At 59.9% G+C, this 25,630-nt stretch overlaps 1 protein-coding gene across 2 annotated transcripts; it reads right to left on the reverse strand.

The window, feature by feature from the left end:
• Positions 1-24,561, reverse strand: RASGRF1 (Ras protein specific guanine nucleotide releasing factor 1). Of its 2 annotated transcripts, XM_056113940.1 has the most exons (27): positions 23,995-24,560; positions 21,004-21,110; positions 20,542-20,689; positions 16,928-17,020; positions 16,039-16,292; positions 15,561-15,640; positions 14,572-14,765; positions 14,308-14,417; positions 13,422-13,540; positions 13,022-13,182; positions 12,610-12,673; positions 11,804-11,940; positions 11,321-11,403; positions 9,695-9,943; positions 8,665-9,038; positions 7,560-7,685; positions 6,951-7,121; positions 6,409-6,515; positions 5,899-6,011; positions 5,365-5,425; positions 4,606-4,709; positions 4,179-4,263; positions 3,512-3,709; positions 2,191-2,270; positions 1,703-1,820; positions 1,054-1,122; positions 1-946 (listed from the first exon to the last, which is right to left on the reverse strand). In XM_056113940.1, exons 1-27 carry the CDS (start codon positions 24,268-24,270, stop codon positions 854-856), a joined length of 3,774 nt encoding a protein of 1,257 aa, XP_055969915.1. In that variant the 5' UTR covers positions 24,271-24,560; the 3' UTR covers positions 1-853. The 2 variants fall into 2 exon arrangements, with proteins under 2 accessions (XP_055969915.1, XP_055969916.1); XM_056113941.1 differs by lacking the exon at positions 6,951-7,121 and having other exon boundaries at positions 23,995-24,561.
• Positions 24,562-25,630: the final 1,069 nt, after the last annotated feature.

Consider the following 25,630-nt stretch of genomic DNA (forward strand, 5'->3'; position numbering starts at 1 on the left):
TTCACCCTGAGATAGAATAGATTTATTAGCAAGAGGTAATCAGGAAACATATATTTTTACAAAAATGGAAGTTTCTTTTTCCAAACGAGCTGTGAGTTGAAATATCATCAGACTTGAAGTGGGGCTCTCAGACCACTGGGTATTGCTTGCACAGAGGCATCTGTCTGCTGTCTGCCATTTGTGGCAGCCCCCCCCAGCTCCGCAGCACAGAAGCAGAAGGTGCTGAGCAGCACGACAGGTGCCCTGTGACGGGCGAGTCCCCCAGGCCCCGCCTGCATCTCAGAGGCGCTAAGTCACAGGGACAGACGACGACGCAGCGACACAAGCGTGCGGGCCGGGCGGTGGGACGCGGGTGTGGTTCCCAGCTGGCAGGGCAGTGCGGGTGGACGGGGGAGGCGCAGGCTGGTTGAGGAGGTAGCATCCCGCCTTGGGGGCCATGGGGGTGGGGACCAAGGACGGCTGATTCCAGTCCCATGTCCCCACCCCCTTGTCCCCAGCCCCATGTCCCCGGCCCCGTGTTCCCAGTCCCATGTCCTCAGCCCAGCCCTGGCACTGTGGGCCAGCAGTGGCTCTGGAAAGTGGCCGTCAGCGGAAGGTCTGCGGATGACGGGTCCCCTCCCGCCTCCCCCCACCCCCAGAACAACCACAGGGAACATGCTGGAAGGAAGCGGGCGGGGACTACGCGGCATGTGGAGCGGGGAGGACAGGGGAGGAGGGGTGGGGGGAAAGGGGCCAGCGCGACAGGAACCAGAGGACAAGGACGGACTCAGATTGTTGGAGAAGCACACGCTAAGGAGGAGGGTCCAAGACACCCACGCTATGTACACGGCCGCGTGTCCGGGTGCCCGCGGCCTCAGGTGGGAAGTTTGGGCTCAATGCGGAGAGAAGACTCATACAGGCTCTCCTCATCCATCACGGAAGACTGATCCAAGAGGTACTGGGTGACCTGCGGGGGTGGGGAACCTGGTCAGGAGGCTTAGAGACTGCCGTGGCCCTGGGCAGGTGTCCAGCAGGCAGGAGTGGCCCAAATGCAGGCACCAGCCGCGGCCTCACCTTGCTCTGGTGCTCGATCTTGTAGGCTGTCTGCTGGAACTGGCGGATCTCGCGGATGATGTGGGAGATCTGTGGGGAGTGACCATGACCAGTTGGCTCCATGACCTGTGCATGGCCTGGGGCAGGTTGCGGACCCCAACCTAGGGCCAGAGGCTGGGAGAGCTGAGGGAGGCAAAGATGGTCCAGCCACCCAGGCTGGGCTGCCAGGAGAGCAGTGTCTTTGACTGCTTTTCTCTGTCTTGGGCCTGATGCTGAGGGCTGCTTTCACAGTGTTTGACCCTGGATGTGAAGCCTCTCCCTGGCCTGACAGGGCATCAGCAGTCTCACACATGCCAGGCACAAGCTTCATCTCTGGCTCTGGCACATGCCTTTGGTTTGTTTGGGTTTGGGGGCACACCTGGCCGTGCTCAGGGCTGAACTGTGGCTGTGTTGTGCCTTCCCCACTGTCCTATGGCTCCAGCCCTATTTGTTTTGGTTTTGGAACCACACCAATCCTCAGAGGACCCCGTGACACCAGGATGGAACGAACCTTCCACTTTTAAATCCTGTGCTTAGCCCTTAGAGCCCTTCCTATCGGACATGAGGCCTGGCAAGCAGGTGGGCCTGGGGGTAGAGATGGGTGGGCCCAGGCTCCCTCCTGGGCACTCACCATCCTCATCTTGGAGAAGTTGACCAGCCCGTCCTCTGTGTAGTTGGGGGTCCCCTCCTCGATGAAGGCCAGGTCGGTGAGGTACATGCCCAGATAGGGGACACAGGGCGGGTCACAACTGCAGAGGAGACGTGTACCCTCACCAATAGCCTGGCATGACGCCCACTTCATGCAGCCCCCCCGCCAGCCTCCTCTGGCCTCCAGCTGGGACTGGCCCAGGTACAGGGACAGTGTGGAGGCAGCGCCTCCTGCAGGGCCATGTCTCTGTGCCCCGTGCACCCTGCATTGATGACTGAGAGTCGGGCTGGAAAGGCCCAGACTCTGAGATATGCTGAGCCCATCTGCGACACCTCAAGACCTAGGACAGTCTCCACCGGCAGCTGGGATGATGGGGACACAACTGCCTGTGCAGGGCACCTCATGGGAACAGGTTCAGCTGGCCCCAGTGTGCTCCAGCTGCCAAGGAGGACGGGGTACGGGACACTCACTTCTTCAGTGCTTCTCTCAGATTCTTAAATCTGCCCTCAGATGACACGAGCTTCTGGAGCTTGTCAATCAGTGCCTTCGTCTGGAAGGAAGCAGAACCCTTAGGGTGGGGGCTGGCACTGGGGCCCAAGGGCTCAGCACGCCATGGGCAGCCCACATGGGGGACACATCAGGGTCCCAGAGCCCCATGTGAGGGATGTTCAGCTCTGCAGCTGAAGGCAGAAAACCAGGGGTAGTGCACTGCCCAGGAAGAGAAAGGTGAGGCCTCGGTGTGACAGGTAGGTGGGGAGCAGGCCCGAGACAGAGGGGCTCCCTGAGTTCCACACCTGCCATGGCCCCAACACCCCTGGGTGCCCCTCACACCTCTTTCTCGGCTCCTCAGTCGCCGCCTAGAAAGTGGCTGAGAAGCAGATGGTGGTGGGACAGGAGGTGGGCAGCAGAGGGACACTGGCTATGGGGCACAGCAACTCTGTACCTGCCGTGGTTTCTCGGAGGGTCCCTGAGATTGAGACTCCAAGTTGGCACAGCAAGGTAGGCACGGGCTCTCATGGGCACAACCCCTGGCAGCTGCAGCTCCTTCCCTCTTGCCCCTGTGGCCAAAGGCCCCCTACCCAGTGCCCCTGTGATCACATAGGATGGAGATGGCACAGCAGTGGGTCCTGGGTGCCAGCACAGAGACAGAGGGCTGGCGACCATGGGCCCAATGTGAGTCCCAGGCCAGGCGGGGTGCAGATGACATATTTCTCCCTGCCCTCTGAGCTGTCTACACCACCTCCTCCCCTCCTTCTGAGCTGCCTTCTTCCCAACTTCTCAGCTGTCTTTACCACCCTCTCCACCCTCTCTACACCAGCTTCTCCCTGCCTTCTGCAGGTGCGAACAACACCTTTTCTCTACTCTCTGAGCGGTCTACACCACCTTCTCCCTCTGAGGTGTCTATATCACCTTTTCCCCACCTTAAGGTGTCTACACCACCTTCTTCACTTCTGGGCTGTCTACACCACTGTCTTTCTGCCCAACCCTCTTAGGGATCTACACCACCTTTCCCCTGCCTTCTGAGGTGGCTACACCACCTTCTCCCTATCTTCTGAGGTATCTACACTACCTTCTTTCTCCAGACCCTCTGAAGTGTCTACACTATCTTCTCCCCAACCCTGAGGGATCTTGACATCATGTCCCCCTGATGTCCAGTGCCACACTGTATGTGCCCGGCCATTCTGAGACCTTTCTCTCTAGAAGTAGCTGGGCAGGGTCGCTCCCGCGTGATGCTAGCTGGGAGTGCTCAGGGCCAAGCTGGCTGGGGGGGGAGGCACACAGGGGTCCCACCTGCTTGGAGACTTTGAGCCAGGTCTTCTTCAGCCGGAAGATGGCGCTGCGGTTCATGGAGGAGATGATCTCCAGCACGGCGTTGTAGTTATGCAGACAGCGACAGATGTCAGCCACCGCCACCCACTTCTCGATGGCGCTTGCCCGTGCGGCCACATCCTCATGCCGAATAATCTCTGAGGCAATCAGGTTACTGATCTGCAGGCCCGCGCGGGAGACAAGAGCCACGGGGAGGAGCAGGCTCGAATGGGCATAAGGACCTATCCATCCGTCGCCCCTGCAGGGACTGGAAGGGGCAGGCTCAGCTCAGGATGCACCCGCTGGCCGGAGGGGATCCAAGCACAGGAGAGGAAGTGCCACCAGCACCAACAGCTTGGGTGGAGGGGAGGCTGGTGGGGGCCCTTGCACCAGACCCCCCGAGGCCTCACTCAGTGCCCCCTCAGACCCAACTGGTCCCCCCAGGAGCGCCGACTCTAGGAGAGGATAAGAAACAGCTTCTGGCTGGTTGTGGTCTCTGGAAAATGGGGCAGAGGGCTAGTGTCCAGGGAGTGTCACACTCATTCCTGCCCACCAGCCTGTCCTCTCTTCTGAGGATCCAAGTGGGGTCAGAGTTGGGGACCCCAGCAGGGCAGAACAGCCAGTCCTTGGGGTGCGGATGTGCACTCACGTCATTGAAGTGCTTCGTGGTCTTCATGATGTAAGGGGTCCGCTCATTCTTCTCCTCTTTCATCCAGCCCTGGCCGAAGAACTCCCTGAGGACAGAGCACAGGAGTCAGTCCTGGCGCCTGAGTTCTGGGGCCCTGGGGAGCAGAGCCAGGGAGGACCCCACCAGGGGTCCTGGGAACCCTGGCTGCCTGGTGGGCACAAATGGAGCCTTCCAGCTCAGGCTAAGCCTATCTGAGATGGGGAGAGGGTCAGGGTGTGGTGGGCAGTTGTGGGCAGGGGTGGAATGGGGTGGGGGCAGTGTCTGTGCATTTCCCACACCCCCAAGATCAGGGAGAGCGGGAGGGAGCTGGGTGCATCTGAGCTGGTCTCCTAACCAGGACCCTTTAGCCAGGCTCAGGGAGGCCCTGCAGCGAGGTCCCAGCACTCACTCATAGGGGATCTTTCTGAAGACCAGATGATCCAGCAGGGTCAGCTGCTCAGCAATCTCCAGGGCCGAGTGGTTCTCAAAGGGTTCTGGCTTCACACTTTCTGCCTGCAGAAACACAGGCCACAGGTGGAGGGCAGAGTGGGTGCGGGTGAGGGAGAGGTTGGATGGGTAAAGAGAGGTTGTGCAGGTGAGGAGAGGTGGTGTGGGGATGAGAGGTTGTGAGAGTGAAGAGAGGTGGTGTGGGCTAGGAGAGGTTGTGCAGGCGAGGAGAAGTTGTCCAGGTGAGGAGAGGTTTACAGGGTGAGAAGAGGTTGTATAGGTGAGGGAAGACTGTGCAGGTGAGAAGGGGTTGATAGGGTGAGGAGAGGTTGATAGAGTGAGGAGAGGTGGCGTAGGTGAGGAGACGTGGTGCGGGTGAGGAGTGGATAGTGTAAAGAGTGGAAATACAGGTAAGGAAAGGTTCTGTGGACGAGGAGAACTGTGCAGGTGAGGAGAGGTTGTATGAATGAGGGAAGATTGATAGAGTGAGGAGAGGTGGTGCAGGCAGCATTGCAACCTGTGACTGGTGACTAAAAAGGGGTCCTCTGGGTACAGGACAGACACATACATGCGAAAGAGCAAAGAGCCTCAGGCCCAAGCAGCCAGGGAGACCCCGGGACTGGAGGAGGCCCCCCAAAGTGGGACTTGGTTAGGACAGCCCTGGGAGCCACTCAGGAGGGACTTGCTGGGCCCGTCGCCTGGGCTGGCCTGACCCTCTCACCATCTGTGTAATCTCCTCCAGGGTGGTCTGATTGTCGCCGGGATCCTCCTGGGTCAGGGTCCTGGGGTACAGAGGGCATGTGGGCCTCAAGTCCTGCCCTTCCCCCATGTGCCCTGGGCCTGAGCCCCTGCCCTGGCAACCACTCTCCCCAACAGGGACCTCCTCCTCCTGACCCTGTCTACCCCTGTGTCCCAGCTGGAGCTGAGGCAGCAGGATGCTTCTGAGGGCCGGTCACTGCCTCAGAGGAGAAGGTGAGGCTGGAGCAGGGCCTTGCCACGGTCATTCAAATGTGAGCAGAACAAGCTGCAAAAGGGGCTGCCTGACCCAGCCCTTAGCTGGGGGAAAGAGGGAGGCCAGGCTGAGCCTGAGTCTGAGAGCTGGTGGCCTGGGCAGCTGGGGCTGTGGTGCATATGAGACTGGACCCTGGACCCAGCTGTCTACCCTGCCTCCCTCCCGCCACCTCTGTGAGATCCCGTGTGCATATCCCAAGTACAAACCCCATGCAGACCCCCGGGGCCAGTCCTGCCACTTCACCTGAGGATGTTGGCTGCCGCCTTCCTCTCCTGGGTCAGGAGCTCAGGGTCGTGCATCACCTCCTCCAGGAAGCCCATCACCTTGCTCTGCAGCTCGGCATTGGCTTCAAAGTCCTGCAGGAGTGAGAAGGAACACTCGCAGTCCCTCCCGGCCAGGTGGGGTCTTGTCCTGATTCTGGCACAGGCCTCCTTGCATCCTCATCCTCTGGAGCTGGGCCAGGCCCCTCCTCATCCCTGTGGCTTTAGGCCAGGCCTGGACACTGGTCCCTGGCTGCTTCTGTTCCCTCTGAGAACAAGGTGTCTTGAACAGACAATGGCCCAGCCACTTGCTCGCCACTGGTTTCAGATGTCTACTACATCACCTTGAAGAACCTGGGGTCTCAGCGCACTGCTTCAAGTGCTTGGACACCCACCCGCAGCAAGAGGCCCAACCATGAGTCCTGGATGCCCACTTCCAGCTGCGGCCCACCGTGAGTCCTGGACACCCACCCGCCCCCAGCTGCGGGCCCACCTGTGAGTGCTTGGACACCCAGTGCCGGAGTACGTTCAGTACACGGTTAGTGGCTGCTCGGCGGATCACAAACTCCTTGTCTCCATTCCTCTGATCAGGAGGGAAGCCTGGATGCACAGAGGAGGGGGGACACAAGGTGCAGCAATGCCCAGCTAAGTACTTCCTGTGCCCCTAAGCCAGACTGAGAAGCCACCGGCGAGCTGTCACATGAAACTCCCTGCCTCTGCTGGGACCCTCCAGCTGGCCATGTGCCAGGACATGGCGTCCCTACACATCCACAAGAGTGCCATCTCCCAGAGGCTGCTGGAATGTTCCGAGTCTCCCAGATAGGGCCAGAGTCCGGCCCAGAGTAGATTCTCTGCCCCAGACCCAGGAGCAGTGGTCTCAGCTCAAGGGGGCTGCAGGTGAGGACTCAGCTCAGGTCAAGGCTGGGTAGCAGGTGCTGGTTCCCAGGAGAGTACAAAATTGTTGGCCCAGCCTGTGTCTCCAGGGAGGCCTTGGGGGCCATGGCAGAGCTCATGTGCCAACAGGAGTTCCCATACCTGCACTGGCCAGGGACATGCGGCGGTACTTCTCCTTGTTGGGGGTGCCCTCGTTGGCGCCCGCAGTGGCGATGGCAAAGGCCGAGGCAGCTGAGAGGCCACTGCGGCTACTGTCCAGCTCCCGGCAGGAACCTCGGACCACCCCATTGTTGTAGGAGAAAAGTGGAAACTCTGTGGGGACAGAGCCATCAGCCGGGCCTGGCCAGCAGTCAGGGTGAATGTCCCAGCAGTTCTGGGGGTCCCCACGTCTGTCTCTCCCCACACCCCACTTCTTGGAGGCCAGCAGGGCCTCTTCAATTGTCGAGAACAAACCCCTGTCCTGTGTGCGCAGATACTGAAATTCTGTGAGCTAAGGGGGTTAGGGGGTCCCAGGGGCATGGAGACAAAGACGAAGGGGCATGGGTAACCATGGGGCAGCAGAGGAGTGACCCTCAGTCCACCCAGGCTCTGCTACAGGGCATGGAGGACCCAGACTAGGTATGTCCAGGAATGACCACAAGGTCTATAGCCATCTCAGAGGCCTGCGTAGGGGATCAGACGAGGCAGAGGGGCCCACCCTGTTCCCCCTCCACTGGGCCCTGCGCTTGGGTGAGCAGCCGCTGGACCCACCTGAGGAATTCTTGCTCTTCACAGACTGGGGTGTCGTGGGGGACTTTGTGGGTGAGCCCTCGGGGTCACCGTCGTCGCTCTGGGTCTGTTCTGGGTCTGACTCCTCCCGTACTGACACCTCTGAGCCTGAGGGGTGGGGGTACGGGTAGAGATCAGGTGTGTGAGGGCCCAATGTCACTCGCAGTCATGTGACAAGTCAGCATGGGGCACTCCTGCCGAGGGCGCATACTCATGGTGACCACCTGCGGGAAAGACCAAGCCCCTGCGCACCGGGGCCTGGTAAGGGTCCCCTCCATAACTCAGCTGTCACCACCTGATCTGGGCGCAGCCTTGAGGGAAAGTGGCACACAGCCCAGCCACCACCTCTTCCTGGCCTGGCTGCCCTCCTATGCCCACTCTACAGAGACTTGAGTGCCAGAGCTGGGTCTGCTGTGAGGTCACAGCAAGCGCCTCTCGCCCTCTCTGGTCCTCAGTTTCCCCCAGGGACTGTCAATGCAGGGCTCTCACCCTTTCACAATGCCAGGACAGAACACATGCATAGCTTGCTGCACCTCAAATCAGCACCTTGAACATTGGGCAGGACTATCCCGACCCCCACCAAGGCCCATGGGCCCCTCACACCAGCCGGGATGGGGGCAGGGTGTCTGACTGTCGTGTAACTTCTGTGGCTTGCCCACTCACTTGGACCGTCAATGCCACTCATGACAGGGTGTCTGGGGCTCCCCCCTTCGCCTCCATCTGCCCCTGCTTCAGCCACCCCCGATCCAGCCAGGACATGGCCAATGCAGATATGGACAGACAGCAGGACGGAAAGATACTGTTGTCAGGATGGGGGCCACACGCCAGATCCACGCAGCCTGGGCGCCCACACACGACAGCCAAGCTGCTGCAGAGCCTGGCAGGACCCCAAGTCTTCCCCTCCCACCCAGTAGAGCTTAGTGGGATGTCCCAGCCCCCATCCTGCCCGCAGGGGCCTGGCAGGACCCCAAGACCTCCCCTTCCCCAGGAGCTGAGAGGGGTTCTTGATCTTAACAGACACACACACGCACACAATATACACTTGTAAACACACATGTGCATCACCCCCACCCCTGCCTCCACTCACTCTGCTTGCTGAGAGCTGAGGGCTCCTCAGGCTTTTCAGCCGCTGTATCGCCCTCATCTGGGATCTTGCTGGCAAAGCTGCTGGACACGTAGAGCTTGCTGGTGTCCAGGGCTGCCTTGCTGAAGGGCGACATGGCCGAGTACACGCTGCTGTAGCCATTGGAGCCGCAGCTGAGTGCGGCCAGGTCTAGGGCCTTGCCACCCGTGATGATGGGGATGTTGAGGGACAGCTTCCGCCGGCGACTGGGTGAGGACGTCTTGGTGATGGACAGGGGCGGCGGGGAGGAAAACTTGCGGGTGGCACGTGGGGACTTGGGGGGTTCTCCATACAGGAGCTTGTTGTTCTGGCCACTGGCGAAAAGCAGCTCCAGCGACCTGCGGGAGGCGTTCGTGAGGGCCGCAGTGCAGTGGGAGATCTCACTGCCAGGCCTGCACGCATATGAGTGTGTGCACACGCAACTGTACATGTGAGTGCACATGTGTGAGTTCATGTGAGTGTGTGGCTGTACAAGTGAGTGCACACGTGAGTACATGTGTGTGACTAGATGTGAGTACACACATGTGAGTACATTAGTGCATGTGTAAGTGCATTGTGAGTATACATGTTAGCACATTATGATGTGTGTGCGTACATATGTGTGACTACAAACGTGAGTGCAGATGCATGACCGCAAGGGTGTGAATGTGTGCACATGTGTGAATACATGTGTATGAGTACATGTATGACTGCATGTGAGGGCACACATGAGTGCATGTGTGACTGCACATATATGTGCATGTTAGAGTATGAGTGTCCATGTGTGAATACATGTGTGTACACGTGTGAGCGCATGTGAGTTTACATGTGAGTGGTGAGTGCATGTCCATGCACAGGTGTCAGTGTGTGCACATCAGTGTGACTGCCCAGGTGGCCCCCTCCCTCCTCTCTCCAGGTGGGGCCACAGGCCCTGCTGAACTCTTCTGTAATCGTTCTGCTCTGTGGGGGCTGGGGAGGGGAGCAGAATGGAGAAGGGGGTGCGGGGGCACCGGACCTGGCAGGGATGGCGCTGATGGGCCGCCGGTAGATGGCAATGAGCTTGTCGAGCACGAGGGCGGCAGAGGTGAAGACGCGGTAGGAGTGCAGGAAGGTGTTGAGGAAGTCGATGCTGAGGAAGCGCAAGTCGGTCAGGCGCTCCAGCAGCCGCTCCACGCTGGCGTAGCGGATCTGCAGCACCTTGCAGGAGTTCATGGTCTTGCTGAAGCGGATGTCCACGTCATCGCAGTACAGAGAGGCGTCGGACCTGGTAGGGCATGGAGGTGGTGAGCAGGGAGTCCCCGACAGCACAGAAGGAGTCGAGAGTGCGTGCTGGGGACAGGGACCACCTGTGTCCGGAGTGTTCTGACCAGCCTAAGTATCAGGTCTGAGAGTGCTCCAGACAGGTGAGCCGGCATGCATAAGACCTGTTCCCGTGACCCTAAGGGGAGGCAGCTTCATTCTGCATTGCCCCAATTCTCTGCCCCATGCAGATGGGCTCTGGGGTGCTGGTGGTAACTGCTCTTTACTGGGGAGAACTGGGTCCCCAGCCATGTGAGTATCGGGGTGCGGGAGGGGTCCAGCAGGTTTGGGCCTCTAGGCTGCATTCTGGAGATGAGGTTGCAAGGACACAGGCCTGACATAGAAAGGGACTTGAACCGACAGTGGATAGCTGGCTGGTCAGAAGCCCAAACCTTCCCAGGATATAGGCACACCCTCAGCTCTGTCCATGGGGCCACCAGGGGGCACCCTGAGCCCGCAGGAGTAGCGCTGGTGGCAGGAGATAGCTTAGAATGGAGGCTTCTCAGGTGGGCTTTGAAAGTGGCTGGCAGACAGAAAGGGGAGTGGACACCTCACAGACCTGGGGCCAGGCAGGGGCTGTGGTTTGATGGCAGTGGAGATGTTCAGTCAATTCCCTCCCTCGGGAGTGTTCACAGAGTCCCAGCGCCAGGGTTTCTCAAGGAGAGTGAGGCAGAGAACTGCCACCTGTGAACTACCACATAGTTGACAGTGCTCAAAGGTATTTGCTGCCAGTGATCCCAGGACCCAAACTTCATAACGGATAAAACCTGAGAGTGTGGGCTTATTTTATTATTATTATTATTATTATAATTATTAGAGCCCGACAAGCTACCGAGTGTATCTCACCCGCATGGCAAAGCCTGGCAAGCTACCTGTGACGTATTCAATATGCCAAACACAGTAACAATTGTCACAATGGAGACATTACTGGGCCCGCTCGAGCAAATCGATGAACAACGGGAAGACAATGACAGAGATTATTATTATTATTTGCTTTTTGGGTCACACCTGGCAATGCTCAGGGGTTAAGCCCTGGCTCTGCACTCAGAAATTACTCCTGGCGGTGCTCATGGGACCATATGGGATGGGGGGATCAAACCCAGGTCAGCTGCAGGCAAGGCAAATGCCCTAACCATGCCCAGCCCCAAGAGTCTGGGCTTGTGGGGTGCAAAAGAACAATGAAAACCGGAGAAACAGCTGCGCAGATGGCTTGCAGGTGAGAGTAAGTTCCAGGCCTGGCCCAGCCAACATCCAAACCCCCAGTGGAACACAGAAGCCTCAGAGCCCCTGGAAGCTGCTTGGAGCCCTGCAGCTGTTAGACATTAGAGGTCAGAGCACTTACTTGATCATCTGTGGCACCGTGACCTTGGAGTTCTCCTCAAAGGCGTTCATCATGAGCCCATTGCACCGGATGTTGTCCACACACTGCGGATGGAGCGGCCAGCATCAGAGACCCCCGCCCCCTCAGGGAGATGTTCTCCCACCCTGTGGGGGCTTCGTCCTGGGCAGGAGATGTGGGGGAACACAGGAGCATAGACACAGGAACTCTGTCCTGGGCGGGGAAAATGAAGGGGACACAGGGGAATCTGTCCTGCACAGGGGATATGGGGCTTGGACTCGGTTGGCATCAGGCCCCATGCGGGAACTTGGGCAATGCCCAGCGCTGCTCTACAGCCACACAAGGGGTTTCTACCTTCATGGTCTGTTGGCTACATGGCAGCATCAGACACAGACAATGCCCTCTGGATGGTCATGTGGTCCAGCACCATAGGCAAGAAGGGACCCCCGATGGCACAGCCTTCTCTCAAGGCTTCCTGGGCCTCACCTGGCTGATATCGCTAGTCCATGCTGCCTTCTCTTGCCGGGATGAGGCCACGAGGATGACCGTGAAGGGTGGGGCATCCTTGGGCTCCACCCCAATCTTGAAGTCCAAGTGCTCCACGTCCTGACCTGAGCCTTTGGCTTTGGTTTGGAAGCACAGACAGGGTCAGTAAGTGCTGGGTGGCCCTGAACCCTCCTCTCCTGAGCACCTCCCAAGTAAGAGAATCCAGGGTGTCTGGGCAGTGAGGACACACCCCAGCCACAGTCAGGGATAGGGGGATGCTAGGCCAGTCCTTCACCCTGAGTGACTGTGAACAAATGTGAGTGTATACAGGTGTGAACACCCTTGTATGACTAGGAGTGGGTTGTGTTAGTGTGAGAGGGAGAATACAAGTGTGTGAATGAGTGTGAGTGTACGAGAATATGAGTAGGTGCATGAGAGTGACTATATGAGTGTGAGTGTAGAGTGTGTGTGCAAATGTGAGTGTGACTGTATAAATGTACGGGTGGGTATGTATGGGTATAAACGCATGGCATGGGAGTATGAATGTGTGAGCACGAGTGTCTGTCTGAATGTGAGTGTATGAGAGTGTCTCTGAGTATCTGTGAGAGTATGAGAGTGAATGTGTCTGAGTGTGAATGCATGAGTATCTGACAGTGAGTGTGAATGTCTGAGTGTGAGTGTGTGAGTGTGAGTAGCACAGAGTGAGTCTGAATGCCTGATTGTCTAAGTGTGTCTCTGAGTGAATGAATGTGAGTGTCAGAGTGTGTGAGAGTAAGGGTGAGCACACACACCTGCTTGACACCCACCTTCCTCCTCGGTGCTCTCTGGCTCCTCCAGTAAGGTGCAGTCGATGAGGGATATGACCCCATTCTGAAAAGGTGGGAGCCTTAGATCACGAGGGTCAAGGTAGAGAGGGGCTGTGCAGCCAAGGAGCTACCTCATTTCATGCTGCACCCCAACACTCAGACAAGCAACCGGGGTCCAGGTGGCTGTTGGGGTTGTCTCCTGGGTGCTAAGACTGAAATTCACCCCAGGCCCACCCCAGCCGATGGGGTCAAAGCTTTCAGACCCCAGGGCTTTGCTACCTGCGCCAGACTCCAGGGGGTCAGCCTGAGTCCATGCCAGGGTTGCCCAGGGAGTGGCACAGTGAGTGAAGTGGGTATGCTCCTGAGATCCCCGGCTCCTCTTGCACGTGCCATGGGTGCCCACCAGGCTTACCTTGGTGAGGTGCAGCTTCCCGCCCGAGCCCCTGGTGCAGATGATGAGGTGTTTGGAGAAGAGGAAGCACTGCCGCTCACCCTCCTTCCTCAGGGACAATGAGCCCAGGCGGCCGCGGGTGATCTTGCCCTTCTCAGACATGGGGACCTGGATGAGGGAGCCTGCAGGAGATGCCTGCTGAGCAGCCAGCACTATCCACAGCCTCCTGCTGCGCTTGCTAAGGAGTACCCGTGGGTGTTCAGGGCACCGATGTGTGCTCTAGGAGTGCTCAGGGCACTCATATGTGCTCAGAAGTACCTGGGCGTGCTCAGTATCTGTGTGTGTGTGTGTGTGTGTGTGTGTGTGTGTGTGTGTGTTCAAGGGGGCCTGCTTGAGCCCTACGATATACCTGTGGGCATACCTTGCCTGACAAAGGTCTGGCTAGTGTCCAGTAGGATCTCGCAGCCCTCGATGATCATACGCTCTATGGCGAGGTTCTTCCGTATGTTCTCAGTCTCACTCACCTCGTCGTGCATTATCCTGTGGGGACAGGAAGCCTTTTGGGGGGTTGGTGGGGAGACACCATGTCCCTGCCAAGCCCTGGAAGCTGTTTCCAGAGCTCAGCAAGAGCCAGGAAGGGGAATGACTCTGTGGACACTGTGACCTCACCTTTAAGAGCTAGAAGTGCATGATCTGAGACCAACCCACACAACAGGGAAAGGAGGACACAGAGAAGGGACAGGTTTCTAGGACTGCATGGAGCCTCTGGACACCAGGAGGGCCTGCAAGCATTTGCCGTGAAGCACGGCTGCTGGTGCAGGACACCTGCGTGGTCACTTCCAGGCCAGGCTGTGACCGGGCAGGACCCAGAGACCCAGAGGGCAGGCTTGGAGCCCTCAGTCAGCCACAGAAGCTGCCCTGCAAGTGGCAACGCTGAGTAGATTTGGGGGGTTTCTTTTCGTCACCGGGTGTCTCTTAGATTTGCCTGTGAAAAGGGGTGACTCCAAAGTTACCTTGTGGGAGAGCCCCATGCTGAAACCTTGATGAAACAAGGGACCCTGCAAACACACTTTGTGAGAATGGGGTAGCCTGGCTGAGGCCCCCCCGCTTGCTCCAGCAGACGTGTGAAGTGTAAGCCCAGGACAGGTCCATGTGGGGTCCCAGTCAGACCTGGCACCTGTGAAGAGGGGCTGTGGCAGGACCCCAGGAGCTAGAGCTGCATCAGGATGGACACCTGGGGTTGCACTGTGGGAGGTGAAGCTGAGCCCCCTCGCTTGGAACCAAACTCCTGGGGTGTGGGGGCTCACCTGGATAGCTCCTCCAGTTTGGACTTGGCATAGTCCAGGCTGTTGCGTTCGACGTGCTCGTGCGGTGTGTGGGCCAGGAGCTCATGCAGCGTGAGAATGTACCTGGGGATCTAGGGGGCGGGGGAGAGCGGGTCGGAGCGTGGGGAGGAGCCGTGGGGGGCAGAGATGGGGGAGATGGGGAAACAGACCCTTTCTCTGTTTGGGGGCCTGTCTGGGCAGCATCTGGGGTACAGGAGGAGCCCGCCCCGCTCCCTGGGGGCTCACCTGGAACATGGGGTAAGTGAGGAAGGTCTCCAGCGTCCGCTCCTCACAGTCGGGCTTCGCCTCATAGTGCTTGAGTAGCTTGTTGAAGTCGCGGCTCTGCTTGCAGTGTGCCAGGATCTGCAGGCTGTACTGGTGGTTGCGCACGAATTCCTGGTAGATGTTGAGCATGGGCAGCAGGATGTCGAACAGGTCGGCTGCAAGGAGGCCAGGGTCAGCGCGGCCAGAGGTCCATAAGCCTTGCTTCAACCCGCCAAGAAGCCCAGGGAGGATCAGAGAGGCACAGGGAGGTCCAGGAAAGCCCAGAGAACCCCAGGGAGCCCCAGGGAATCCCAGAGAGGACCAGAGGCCCAGCCCTGATGGCGGATCAGGCCGAGTCCCTGGCCTGCACTTAGGTCAGAGGTGGGTGACAACAGGCACCAGGGCCTCACCTGGGAACCATCAGGGTCGAAGCCCAGTGACTGTCTCAGCAGGCCCCGGCCCCCAAACTGCTGCTGTGGGAACTGGTGGGATCTTCCCCAGTGGGTGTACTAAGGTGACTCCTTCCTCAGCCTGCCTAGCTCTGCCCTTTGTCCCTCCATGTGGGTGCCAGCGTAGGCCCAGCTGGTGTGTCCTGTCTGCTCGGCCAAGTGATCAGACCTGAGCATGTTTCATTGTGGAGTCAGGGAAAGGCTGTCCCTGGGCACGCTGAAAAGGTCACTGAGGTGGCCACAGGCTCTGTCTGCTCAAAACTTCTAAGCCATGCCCCCTGCCTTCTGCCCTCTACCCCTGACACAGGTAGGGGCCCTCCCCTGAGTGTCTATAGATGCTGGTAGTGGGGAACTACCCAGGGAGGTCCAAGCAGGAAGCCAGGGATGGGAGGATAGGCGTACTTCTCTACTCCTGGAGGTTTTCCCAAAAGTCCTTCCGGAGCACCGTCTGCTCTGCTCCCTGTGGGGTCTCTGCACAGGGCGCTCAAGCAGGCCCAGCACTGCCACCCAGCAGGCACTCACCCAGCACCAGCGTGGGCCAGCTGGAGACGCGGGCCTTCAGGCCTTGATAGAAGATCTGGTGCAGGAACATGATGGTCTCACTGAAACAGAGAGTGTCCTACACCTTCCCTCCGCCATACTAGCCCCCGGAACATATCAGAGAATGAGGGGCCCACAGGGCAGATCCAGCTCGTACCCACCTGAAGGGGGCCCCACGGGGTCTCAGAGGACGGGGACCCTAGGGGAAAGCCAAGTCTGGCACCCCACCCATCCTGCACCCTAACAGTCCCTTTAGAAGGGGACACGAAGGCCACGCCCCAGCTCCAAGCCAAGAGCCAGACTTTTGCATGGTAGAGGAGCCTGCTGCTGGTGGCAGGACAGACTATGGTGACATGACCCCAGGGATGTTGGGTCTCCCTGGCCTGGGTGACCCAGCATCCTGTGACCATAGGGGTAGTCAGGGATGGGAGAGGTCCACACCTGCTGGCCCTGGGCTCACCTGTTGAGGAAGATGCTGCTGACATCATCGTGCGTGATTGGAGGTTTCTTGGAGCTGGCGGCCATGCGCAGGGGACGGAGGAAGTTGTTGACCAGGATGTGCAGCTGCTGTACGTACTCAGCCTCGGCCTCCAGCATGCTGAACACCACCTGGTTGCGCTTGCGCATGCTGTCAGCGTGCGGCGAGCGGATGTAGTCCTGGATAATGCTCTTCCACTTACGCCGGCACAGCCAGCCTCGCAGGAAGCTCTGGACCTGGGCCGGGGCTTGTGTCAGAGCCCGCCTGGCCCCTTGGTAGGCCACCGGGCAGACGCGAGACAAGGCCTGCCCGCCTCGCTTCTGCACCCTTGACCCAGCTTTGGCAGGAGCTGCTACGATTGGGGGGCCAGAGGAGGTGGAGTCAGGTGTGGGAATTGGGTCAGTCTGTGAGTGCTCACATGAGGGGCCCGGACACGTGGACTTCCATGCCTCAGTTTCTTCACCCACGATAGGTAGGGGGTGCCCAGAGCTCAGAGGTTCTATTAGGAGCAGGAGCAGCGTCCGCCCATGGGCAGAGCGGAGGCTGTCCACAAATTTGTGCTTGAGAAACCAGAAATCCAGGTTTTTCCAATAAATGTTTAGCTCTGAAACACTGGCACATGTCACCAGTGACAGCAGGCCGTGGCGTGGACGGCCCAGCGGGCGTCCCTCTGCTGGCATGGCGGGGTCTCCTTCCCTCTCCTTGTGGGCTCCAGTTCTACTACTCTGGCTACCACACAAGCGTGTGTGCCAGCATACCCCTGCACTCCAGGAGCTGCCAGGCTGAGCATCAGGGTCTGCGGGGACCCCAGAGGGAAGGCGGCCAGGGGAAGAGCAGGAGCTGGGGTCTCTGCACCCAGAGAGGCACACACCTTCTTAATCTTCTTGATGTCACTGTCTTCATCGCTGGGGGTGACAGTCTGGGTGGCCTGGGTGCGCTCACTGTCCTTCAGCAGGGATGCAATCTATGACAGAAGCCAGGTCAGCTCCAGGGCTGCCCTCTGCACAAAGGTGCATGAGGGGCGAACACGTGTATGTGTGTGCGTGTGTGCATGAGCGCTCAGCGGGTCATGGGTCACAGGTGTTTGAAGGATGAGGAATACACAGGTGTGAGGGGTCACAGGTGGGTGCGGGGTGCACAGGTGTGTGAGGGAGTGACAGCTATGAGGGAGCACAGGTGTGTGTTGGGCCCAGGTGGCAGGTCTCAGCCCTGTGTGAGGTCACTGGTGGCGCTGGGCCAGAACCATCTACATGGTCTGGACGGCAGCTGCTCCCTGTGTGGTGGCTCAGTCTGGGCTTCTCTCCCAGACCCCAGGGGATCGATGAATAAAGTGGTGAAGCTGCAGCAGTAGAAGATACCCACGTGAACTTGAGCACAGGTCCACAACCCTCCGCACTCTTTCGGGTACAGACTCTCTCTGCATCCTGAGAACCTTCTTTCTGTCTCATACAAAAGCTCTGTCCCCACTGTGGGAGCCCTGGAAGTGGTCACAGGCTGGTGCTGAGGCACTGGGCACCCCACAAAAACCTGAGCAGCACAAAACCCCACCAAAGGAGCAGCCACGGAGCCGTCACCCATCCAGAGCACACAGCCATGTCTTCCTGAGGCCGTGCCTGGGCCAGAATGAATGGGCCTTGCGATCGAGCAGAGCAAGAGCACTCTGAAGGCGAAGTGGAGCAGTTAGCACTCTCCACTCCTCGCTTGCTAAAATTACCCAGCTGTGCCCAAGAGTGGCTGAAAATATCTAGCCAAGAAGCACTCAGGCTCCACTCTCCTCCTGCCCCTCCAGCCTGTAGCTAACAACATCTGCACACTGAATATAGATGCTTCCCTGATCGGAGCCTGCAGATGGATGCATACAGGCCTGTGCGCACACCAGGCAATGCAGTATGCACATATTCACAAACACACAGACAAGAGTCCACACATACAACATAATATCACACGCATGCATAAAACACACGTGCACACACAGGTACACGTGCACACAGATGTGTGCAGGAACATGCAGACACATGAACACAGGCATATAAGATGTGCATGGCAGGCATAATACACATGTTCACATGTGTGGACACAATCATGCATGCATAGTTGCACACGTGACCTCTTAAGAACTAGACATGGGGTGCCCCTGGTCTGCCACTATCCCTCCAGACGAGGCTCCCTCCTTGGGAGCTCTGAGCAGGGCTCTCACTGCCACGCTTCTCTTTGGGGTATAATGTGAGAGAGTGGAGACTGCTGGTTCTGAGATGAAGCTGTTCCTTTGGCAGGTCTGTCCTAGATGCAAGAGCAGCAGCAGCGAGTGGAGAGTTCCTCAGAGGTGGCTGCAGCCTGAGCCCTGTGTAGAATCCAGCAAAGGGGGCCCAAGAGACCTGGCCCCAGCCCACGGTTCTGCTCTGGGCTTGCTTAGAACCCGCTCACTGGGATGGCATCTCCAACGATGGCTAAATAGTGTGACAGCCTTGGCACAACTCCCCCAGCCATGCATGTGGCAGCATGCCAGCTTCATGCCCACTCTGGCACCTGCCTGGCTAGTGTCACACCAGTTAAACCTACTGGCCACTTCACACTAGCCTTCCCACCTGGCACAGAAACACGTTCAGGGGGCTGCTCCCCTAAAGTCCTCACATTGTACAAAGTACATGTGGTCCAGAGTCCCATTATATAATCCTATGTTGTCCAGGGTTCTGTGTTTTGGAGGATCCATGTTGTCCAGGGTCCTGTGTTATAAAGAATCCCATGTATACAGAATTCCACACTGTCCAGGATTCTGTTTTGGCCAGCGTCCCAGGTTATTGAGGATTCCATGCACATAGGATTCCTGTGTTGTCCAGGGTTTCATGTTATAGAGGATTCCATGTAGTCCAGGTTCTATATTATGAGGATTTCATGTAGTCCAGGATTCCATTTGTCCAGGGTCCCAGGTGTATGGGATATCATGTTGTTCAGGGTCCCATGTTATAGAGGATCCCATGATTTCCAGGGTCCCATGTTACAGAAGTTCCCAAGGATCCCATGTTGTAGAGGATCCTGTGTGTATAGGATCCCATGTTGCTCAGGGTTCTGTGTTATAGAGGATTCCATGTTTCCAGGGTTCCATGTTGTCCATGGTCCCATCAGTACAGGATCTCATGTTGCTTAGGGTCCCATGTTATAGAGGTTCCCGTGTTGTCCAGGACTCTATTTTGTAGAGGATCCCATGTGTACAGGATCCCAGGTTGCTCAGGGTCTCATATTATAGAGAATCCCATGTATTCATGATTCCATGTGCTCATAGTTCTAAGTCCCAGAGGTCTGTGTGCAGAGAGGCTGGTGAGAAATCCACACTGGGCCACAAGAAGCCTGAGGATGGTGACCCTGATGTCCCTGATTCTGCATTTGTCCAGCTCTGTGTGGCATGAAGAGGCTCTGGAAGTGGGTCATCAGGTGTCCTGGACTCTGGCTCCTGCCTGAGTCCTGGGGCTTCTTGGCCATGGCCATGGTGTCAGGGCAGTCCCAGTTTCTGAGGCTCTGGCTGACAATACTGTACACATTGTGCGAGAGAACCTGGCCTTTGTGCTTTAAAAACAATTGAGGTCCTTGTGATGCACTATGCCTGTATCATCTTGAATTCCCAGGACCCAGGCAGCCATGCAACCCCAGCAAGCAGGCACGATGCAGGCAGAGTCAGAAGTTGAAGGCAGTTGCAGCAGGAGAAGACGCTGGCACAGGCCAGATGCAGAGGCCTCTGGGAATCAGTGTCTCGCAACATGCAGTGCTGACAGTGACTCTGTGGAGCTGCCGGCCTATGGTCAGGACTCATGAGGGTATCAGCACACATGTGTGCACACACTCAAACTCACACACAACCCTTGTGTCCATGTTCATGCACACTCATACACACAAACACACTGATGGACACACCCCACACTTGTGTACATCCCCCCATGCAAACTACTAATGTATCATTCACACTCACATGCATGTTCAAACTTACACATATACACATTTGCACCCATACAAACTACTGGGGACGGGCACTTCAGTCAGCAGTACTCGATACTGGGGACCTGCTCTGGGGACAGTGGGATCTGACTCAGACCTGAGCCTAAGCCCCACCCCACATCTTCAGTGACACCCACAGGGGAACCCAGGACCCAACATGTGCATGGATAGGGTGGAGGCCCAGGGCAGCAGGGCATGCTCATGAATCACATGCTATCTGGCAGTCTGAGTGCAGTGTGCATGATGTACTTGATGTGTGGGTCAGGGTGACATGTGGGTCTGATGTCATGACACATCACTGATGCCACATCCATCTCATACTATGAGCCTGGGCACCACATGTGGGTTTGATCACATGTATTATATGTCACGTGTGGGTTTGGGTGGCTCATATGGGCCCAGTGCCATGTGTGTGTTTGGGTGTCATGTGTATTACATGTCACATGCACGTTTTGGTGCCTCATGTGGGTCTGGGGCCCTATACGCAGTGCCACTGACCTCAGCCTTCAGCCTCTCGATCTCAATCTCCCCGTCTTCAATCTGCTGCCGCAGCTGTTTAGCCACTGTCTTCTCTGTCTCCACAATCTGCAGCAGGTGCAGATATTTCTGCATCAGAGCCTCATGCTCTGTGGCCAGCGTCCGGTAGCTGTGGACACCAGGACACGTGTGACACACTGCCTCCCTGTTCCCCGGAGGACACCCAGTATGATGCAGAGGAGGAGTCTTGGCCAGGGCCTGCTGCCCAAGTGAAGCCGCATGATGCCCACCTTATGCCCACAGCCCTTCTACATGATGCCTGTGTCCTGACGCTACACTTGCCTAGAATACACTGCTAATGCTGACCACCTGGAATGACCTCCAGTAAAGGCCAAGCCAGTATGGGAGTACCTACCTCATCCCTGTACCCTGGATCTGAGACTCCCCAGCCCCCAGGGCTCAACCGATGGAGCTGGGCCATACCTGGCATGAGCGATGGCAGCCACCCACTCATCACAGTCCTTGGCATCCTCAGTCCTCAGCTCCAAGGCCTTCTGGTTCTCATGGCTGAAATTGACTGTGAAGTAATGCTGTGGGCAGAGGAACCCAGGTCAGCTGGCAGAGCAGTGTGTGCCAGAGCAAGAATGAGGAGCTGACAGGGTCCTCAGAGGGGCAGGGCTGTAGGGAGGGGAGCCGACGGGGTCATTAGAGGGGCAGGGCTCCAGGGGAAGAGTGAGTTATACAGACAGCCATGCTCTGGCTAGAATTGGACTGACCGTGGAGGAGCTGGAACAGGACAGGCTGTGGGAGGGAGGGCAGAAGCGTGGGGCTGCTGACGGAGCAGGGGGTGCGCAGAAGAATTCTGATGGAACTGGGGCAAGGGCCAACTGGGGTGCAGAGCCAACCCCACCCACAGCTTTAGGAGATGCACAGGGACCCACGTGGCCATGTGGCGGGCACTGACCCCATCCCTCTGCCCTCGGTGGCCATGCTGGGCACAGCAGCACAGAGCTATTCTTAGCTTCTGCCAACGAGGCTGCGTTTCTGCTGTTGCTGATCCCGTGGCAGGCAGTGTATGCACATGTGTGTGCCTGTGCATCCGTGAACATGCCTGCTGTGCACTCAACGTGTGAGTATGTATGGAACACATGTGTAGACACAGGTGAGCAGGTCTGTAGGCATGTGTGTATAACCACATATCTCTACATGTGAGCACTATGTGCATGTGTGTATGCATGGACACATGTGTGCGCGTGCATGTGCATGTTACAGCTCCAATCTCTCCCTTGTTTCCTAGGAAACAGAGCTGGGTTGCAGACAAAATGCCAACAGAGCCTCTAGTCACCAAACCTGGCCCCTGGAGACGCAGTCACTCAAAGGAACCAACACCAGATGGAGCCTCTGAGGCCCCCCCCTGCCCCTCAGGACCCCTGGGGTGGTCTCTGGCATCGTCCTTTCTGTGCTGCCAGGAGGGCGCCTGTATAGCGTGGTTAGCAGCAACAGCAAGAGTAGGAAGGTAGCCTGGCTGGCCTGGCACAAGCTCCCTCCTGAGGATACTGCAAGCAGCCAGGATAAGCTCGTGCTCTCAGGGTGCTCCTAGGCCTGACGGGCAGAGTCTCAGGGCCTTTCCCACCAAGCCACCAGGGAGGGCCCGAGCTTGTCTTGGTGCTGTGAGGGAGCTGGTGTGGTCAGGCTGCTCTTTCCCACATCTCCGCCGGTCACCCCTGAGTCCTGGCCACAGGGCAGGCAGCCAGCAACACTCAGGGCCTGACACTGACATTGCTCAGTGCTCTGCCCCTCAGCCCAGGAGCGAGCAGGGTGACCAGGGGTCCCCAACACCTCATGCAGCCTGTCTTTCCAGTTGTCTGTACCCCTGTGTGACCTGGCTGGGTACCTCTGGGCTGCTGACAAGTCCACAAGTATTTGCTGACACCAGGCTTGTGGGGGGGGGGGTTGTTAGTGGGACAAAGTGCTAGAGAGCAGAAGACCACAGGTGCTGGAGTGACACTGGACAGGGAGGAGGAGGAGCCTCGTAGCACCCGCGGGGCAACAGGCAGCACGCCCTCTGACCCGCACACCCTCCGACCTCCACCTTCCCTGACCCCCAACTCCCACACCCCTGAACAGGCCGTCTCTACCCCCTCTGAGGCGACCCCACCGAGGAAGAAAGGCAGAACAGGCTGCGCAGCCGCTTCGCGTGGAGTCTCTCCCAGATTAACGCCTGGGCGGCCCCAGAGGCGCGACCCCTCTCCCGCTGCCTCGGGCTGCGCCTGGCCGCGGCGCTCGGCGCTGGAGACAGCCGGACGCCCGGCTCCGCCAATCAGAGCCCGCGGCCGGCCCGCGCCCCGCCCACTCTGCGGCCGGGCTCTGCTCCGCGGAGGGTCGGAGGCCGCGCGTTGCGGGGCGTCTGCGGGCGGCTGAGGAGAGTCTGAGGCGCGGGCCGAGCCTGGGCCGCCGCCGGCCAGTCCCTCAGCAGCGCCGGCCCCTCTCGCGGGCGCTCGGGAACCCTTGGGCCGGGGGCCCCCAGCCCCTCTGTCAGGGCGCGGGCGGGCGGGCGAGGGGGCCTGTGGCTTCGCGCTAACTTCAGGCGGACGCCCCTGAGGGGCTGTGGGCAGCTTCGCCCGCGGCTGCCGGCCGGTCAGCCCCAGGGGACTGTGCGGGCACTACCGGGACCCAGAGACAGGGCGCCAGGGACCGGGAGTCGGGGGTCGCTCGGGCGGGATGCCCGGAGTCGAGGGTCAGGGGGGAACACGGAAAGGGTGCCCGTGGGTGGGTCCCGCCTGCACCCGGGGCCAGCGCCCCCCGCCGCTCGCCGCCGGGCAGGGTCGGCGACAGGGGCCCCGTGGCCCAGCCCCGAGCCGGCCGTCCACTGCGCTGCGCCGTCTGCGGGCACACATGCCAGGCATGTGTCTTCCCAACACGCACCCCGGAGGCCCCGTCTCCCCGCGCGGGACCCGCCTTCTCTGCGTGGCCGTCCGAGGGGCCTGGGCGGCCCTTCCGCCTGCCCGACCTGCCGGCCCGGCGCTGGGTCCGAGACAGGGCACAGACTCGCCCCGGCCGGCCCTGCCCGGCAGCGCGCCCCACCACACACACACACACACACGCGCGCGCACACGCACACGCACACGCAGCTTCCCCGGGGATGGCGACGAGCGGGGGTCCGGAGAGGCCCGGGGAGCCGCGGCGCGCAGACCCGGGAACGAGGCCCGGCTGGCGGCCTGGGCTGCAGCGCGCGGCGGGGGGAGGCGGGGGCCTCCGCAGCGGGGCCGGCGGCACGCAGCGACCCCGGCGCCCCCACCCACCCACCCCGCGCTCCAACTCGGCGAGACGGGGAGCCGGAGTCGCGGCCCCCGCGGGGCGGGGAGGGGCGAGGTGCGGGGTACCCCGCGGGGGCGGGGGGCGCGTTCCCGAGCGCCGCCGCCGGCCCTCCGCGCCCCGCACCCGGTGGTGGTGGTGGGGGGGGGGGGGGCTCACCTGTTTCTCCAGCGGCTCCTTGGCCGAGAGCGCGGGCTTGGGGGAGGGTGCGCGGCCGCACACGCAGCCCTCCAGCAGGTACAGCCCCGAGGGCCGCGAGCTGGAGTCGCTCTCGAAGTAGAAGAGCAGGTTCTGCAGCAGCGCGAACCACTTGGTTTGCCATTTCGTGTTGTCCGAGCTCCGCTTGCTCAGGTAGCCGGTGCGCGTGCCGTCCCTGCGTGCCAGCAGCCCCAGCGACGCGACGTGGCCGTCGTTGAGCCGGATCCCCTTCTGCATGGTGCTCGGAGGCCCGCGAGCCCGCGCGCTCACATCGTCCCCGCGCCGCAGCCCGCAGCCCGGTCCGTGCGCGCCGCGCCGCGCGCCGCGCTCCGGGGGGGCCGCTGGGCGCCCGGGCCCGGGAGCTGGGGCCGGCGAGCTGCGCGCTGGCCGGGGGCAGGCGGAGTCATGTGACGCGATCCCTCGAAGAGCCGATTCCCGCGGCGCCGGCGGGGACACACGCGCGCGGGGCGCACGGCGGCGCCGCCTCCTCCTCCCGCGCGCGCGCCGGCCCGACCTGCCCCCGCTACGGGGCCGCGGGAGCCGGGGGGGTCGGGTTGCCCGCACGCCCCCGGCGCTCGGTGCTCAGCCGCGCGGGCCGGGCAGGCGGGGGGCCAGCCCCGGCCAGCCCCCGCGAGAGCGCGCTCCTTGGGCCCCGAGCGCCGGCCTCCAGCCCCTCCCGCGGCCCCCGGGCGATCGGAAGACCACGGCGAGGCGCGGGGGTGGGGCGGGGGTGGGGGTAGGAGCTTATTTTATTTTGAGTGTTGCTGTTATTGCCGGCGCCGCCCCCTGCGCCCCGAGGTCTGGCTGCCGAGCCGCTGCTGCGAGTTTGCTGCAAATCCCCCCGCCCCCACCCCCAAGCCGAAGGCGGCTTCAAACGCAGGCGCCGGGGACCATGGGAGCCTGCGAATAGCTGCGCTGGCGCAATGATACCTTAATGATAGATTTTCCGCTCTTATTTTTAGCTCGCGCTCGCCTACACAGTTGCTCGGCATTTACCCGGGAACGTCACAGCGCCCGCATGCGGCACCGGGAGGGCGCGCACGGGCGCCGGCGCGGGGAGCGCGCAGCCCCTGCCGCAGAGGGCAGTCCCGGGGGCCAGCCACGAGCCTGCAGTGTCCCTTCCCCGACACGCGCGCACCCTGGCGCCCGGGCCGGGGGGGACGGGGTTCTGGGTAGGTCCAGCAGGATCGGAGACACCGAGGGACACCCACTTCCCTCTCCCCGGGCGCACGCCCCGCGCCACGGCCTCGGGCCCTGCCAGGCGGGTGTCTTTTCAGGAATAAGGAAAACAGCGCCCCGCCCCGCCCCACACTCTGCTCCTTGCCCGTTTGGGCCAAGACAACGACACCAGCGGTGCTCAGGGCTCACCCCGGACAGTGCCCTGGTAGGACCCACGTGGTGCCAGGGGCAAAGCCCATTAGCTGCTGCGTGCCAGCTCAGCCCCTTAACCCCTCTGCACGCGCACTTGCTGCTCTTTGCCTGTTTCTGGAAGCAGTTTTCGGGAAGGTGTAGACATTTCTTCAACTAAATGATGGAATGGTCTTCTGGGGTGGTGGCAGTCAAGTGTGTTAGACATGAGGGAACAGGGCGGCAGGGA

The sequence above is a fragment of the Sorex fumeus genome, unplaced genomic scaffold (genome assembly GCF_029834395.1).
Source record: "Sorex fumeus unplaced genomic scaffold, SorFum_2.1 ptg000024l, whole genome shotgun sequence".
In the NCBI taxonomy this organism is placed as follows: domain Eukaryota; kingdom Metazoa; phylum Chordata; class Mammalia; order Eulipotyphla; family Soricidae; genus Sorex; species Sorex fumeus.

Bases quoted from the DNA above. Each gene is read 5' to 3' on its own strand.
- RASGRF1 (XM_056113940.1), bottom strand. From the start codon at position 24,270: ATGCAGAAGGGGATCCGGCTCAACGACGGCCACGTCGCGTCGCTGGGG. The intron at 11,404-11,803 runs GTGAGGCCCAGG...CTCCATCCGCAG, and splicing joins GGACTAGCGATATCAGCCAG to TGTGTGGACAACATCCGGTG. The intron at 3,710-4,178 runs GTGAGTGCACAT...GCGGGCCTGCAG, and splicing joins CCACGAAGCACTTCAATGAC to ATCAGTAACCTGATTGCCTC.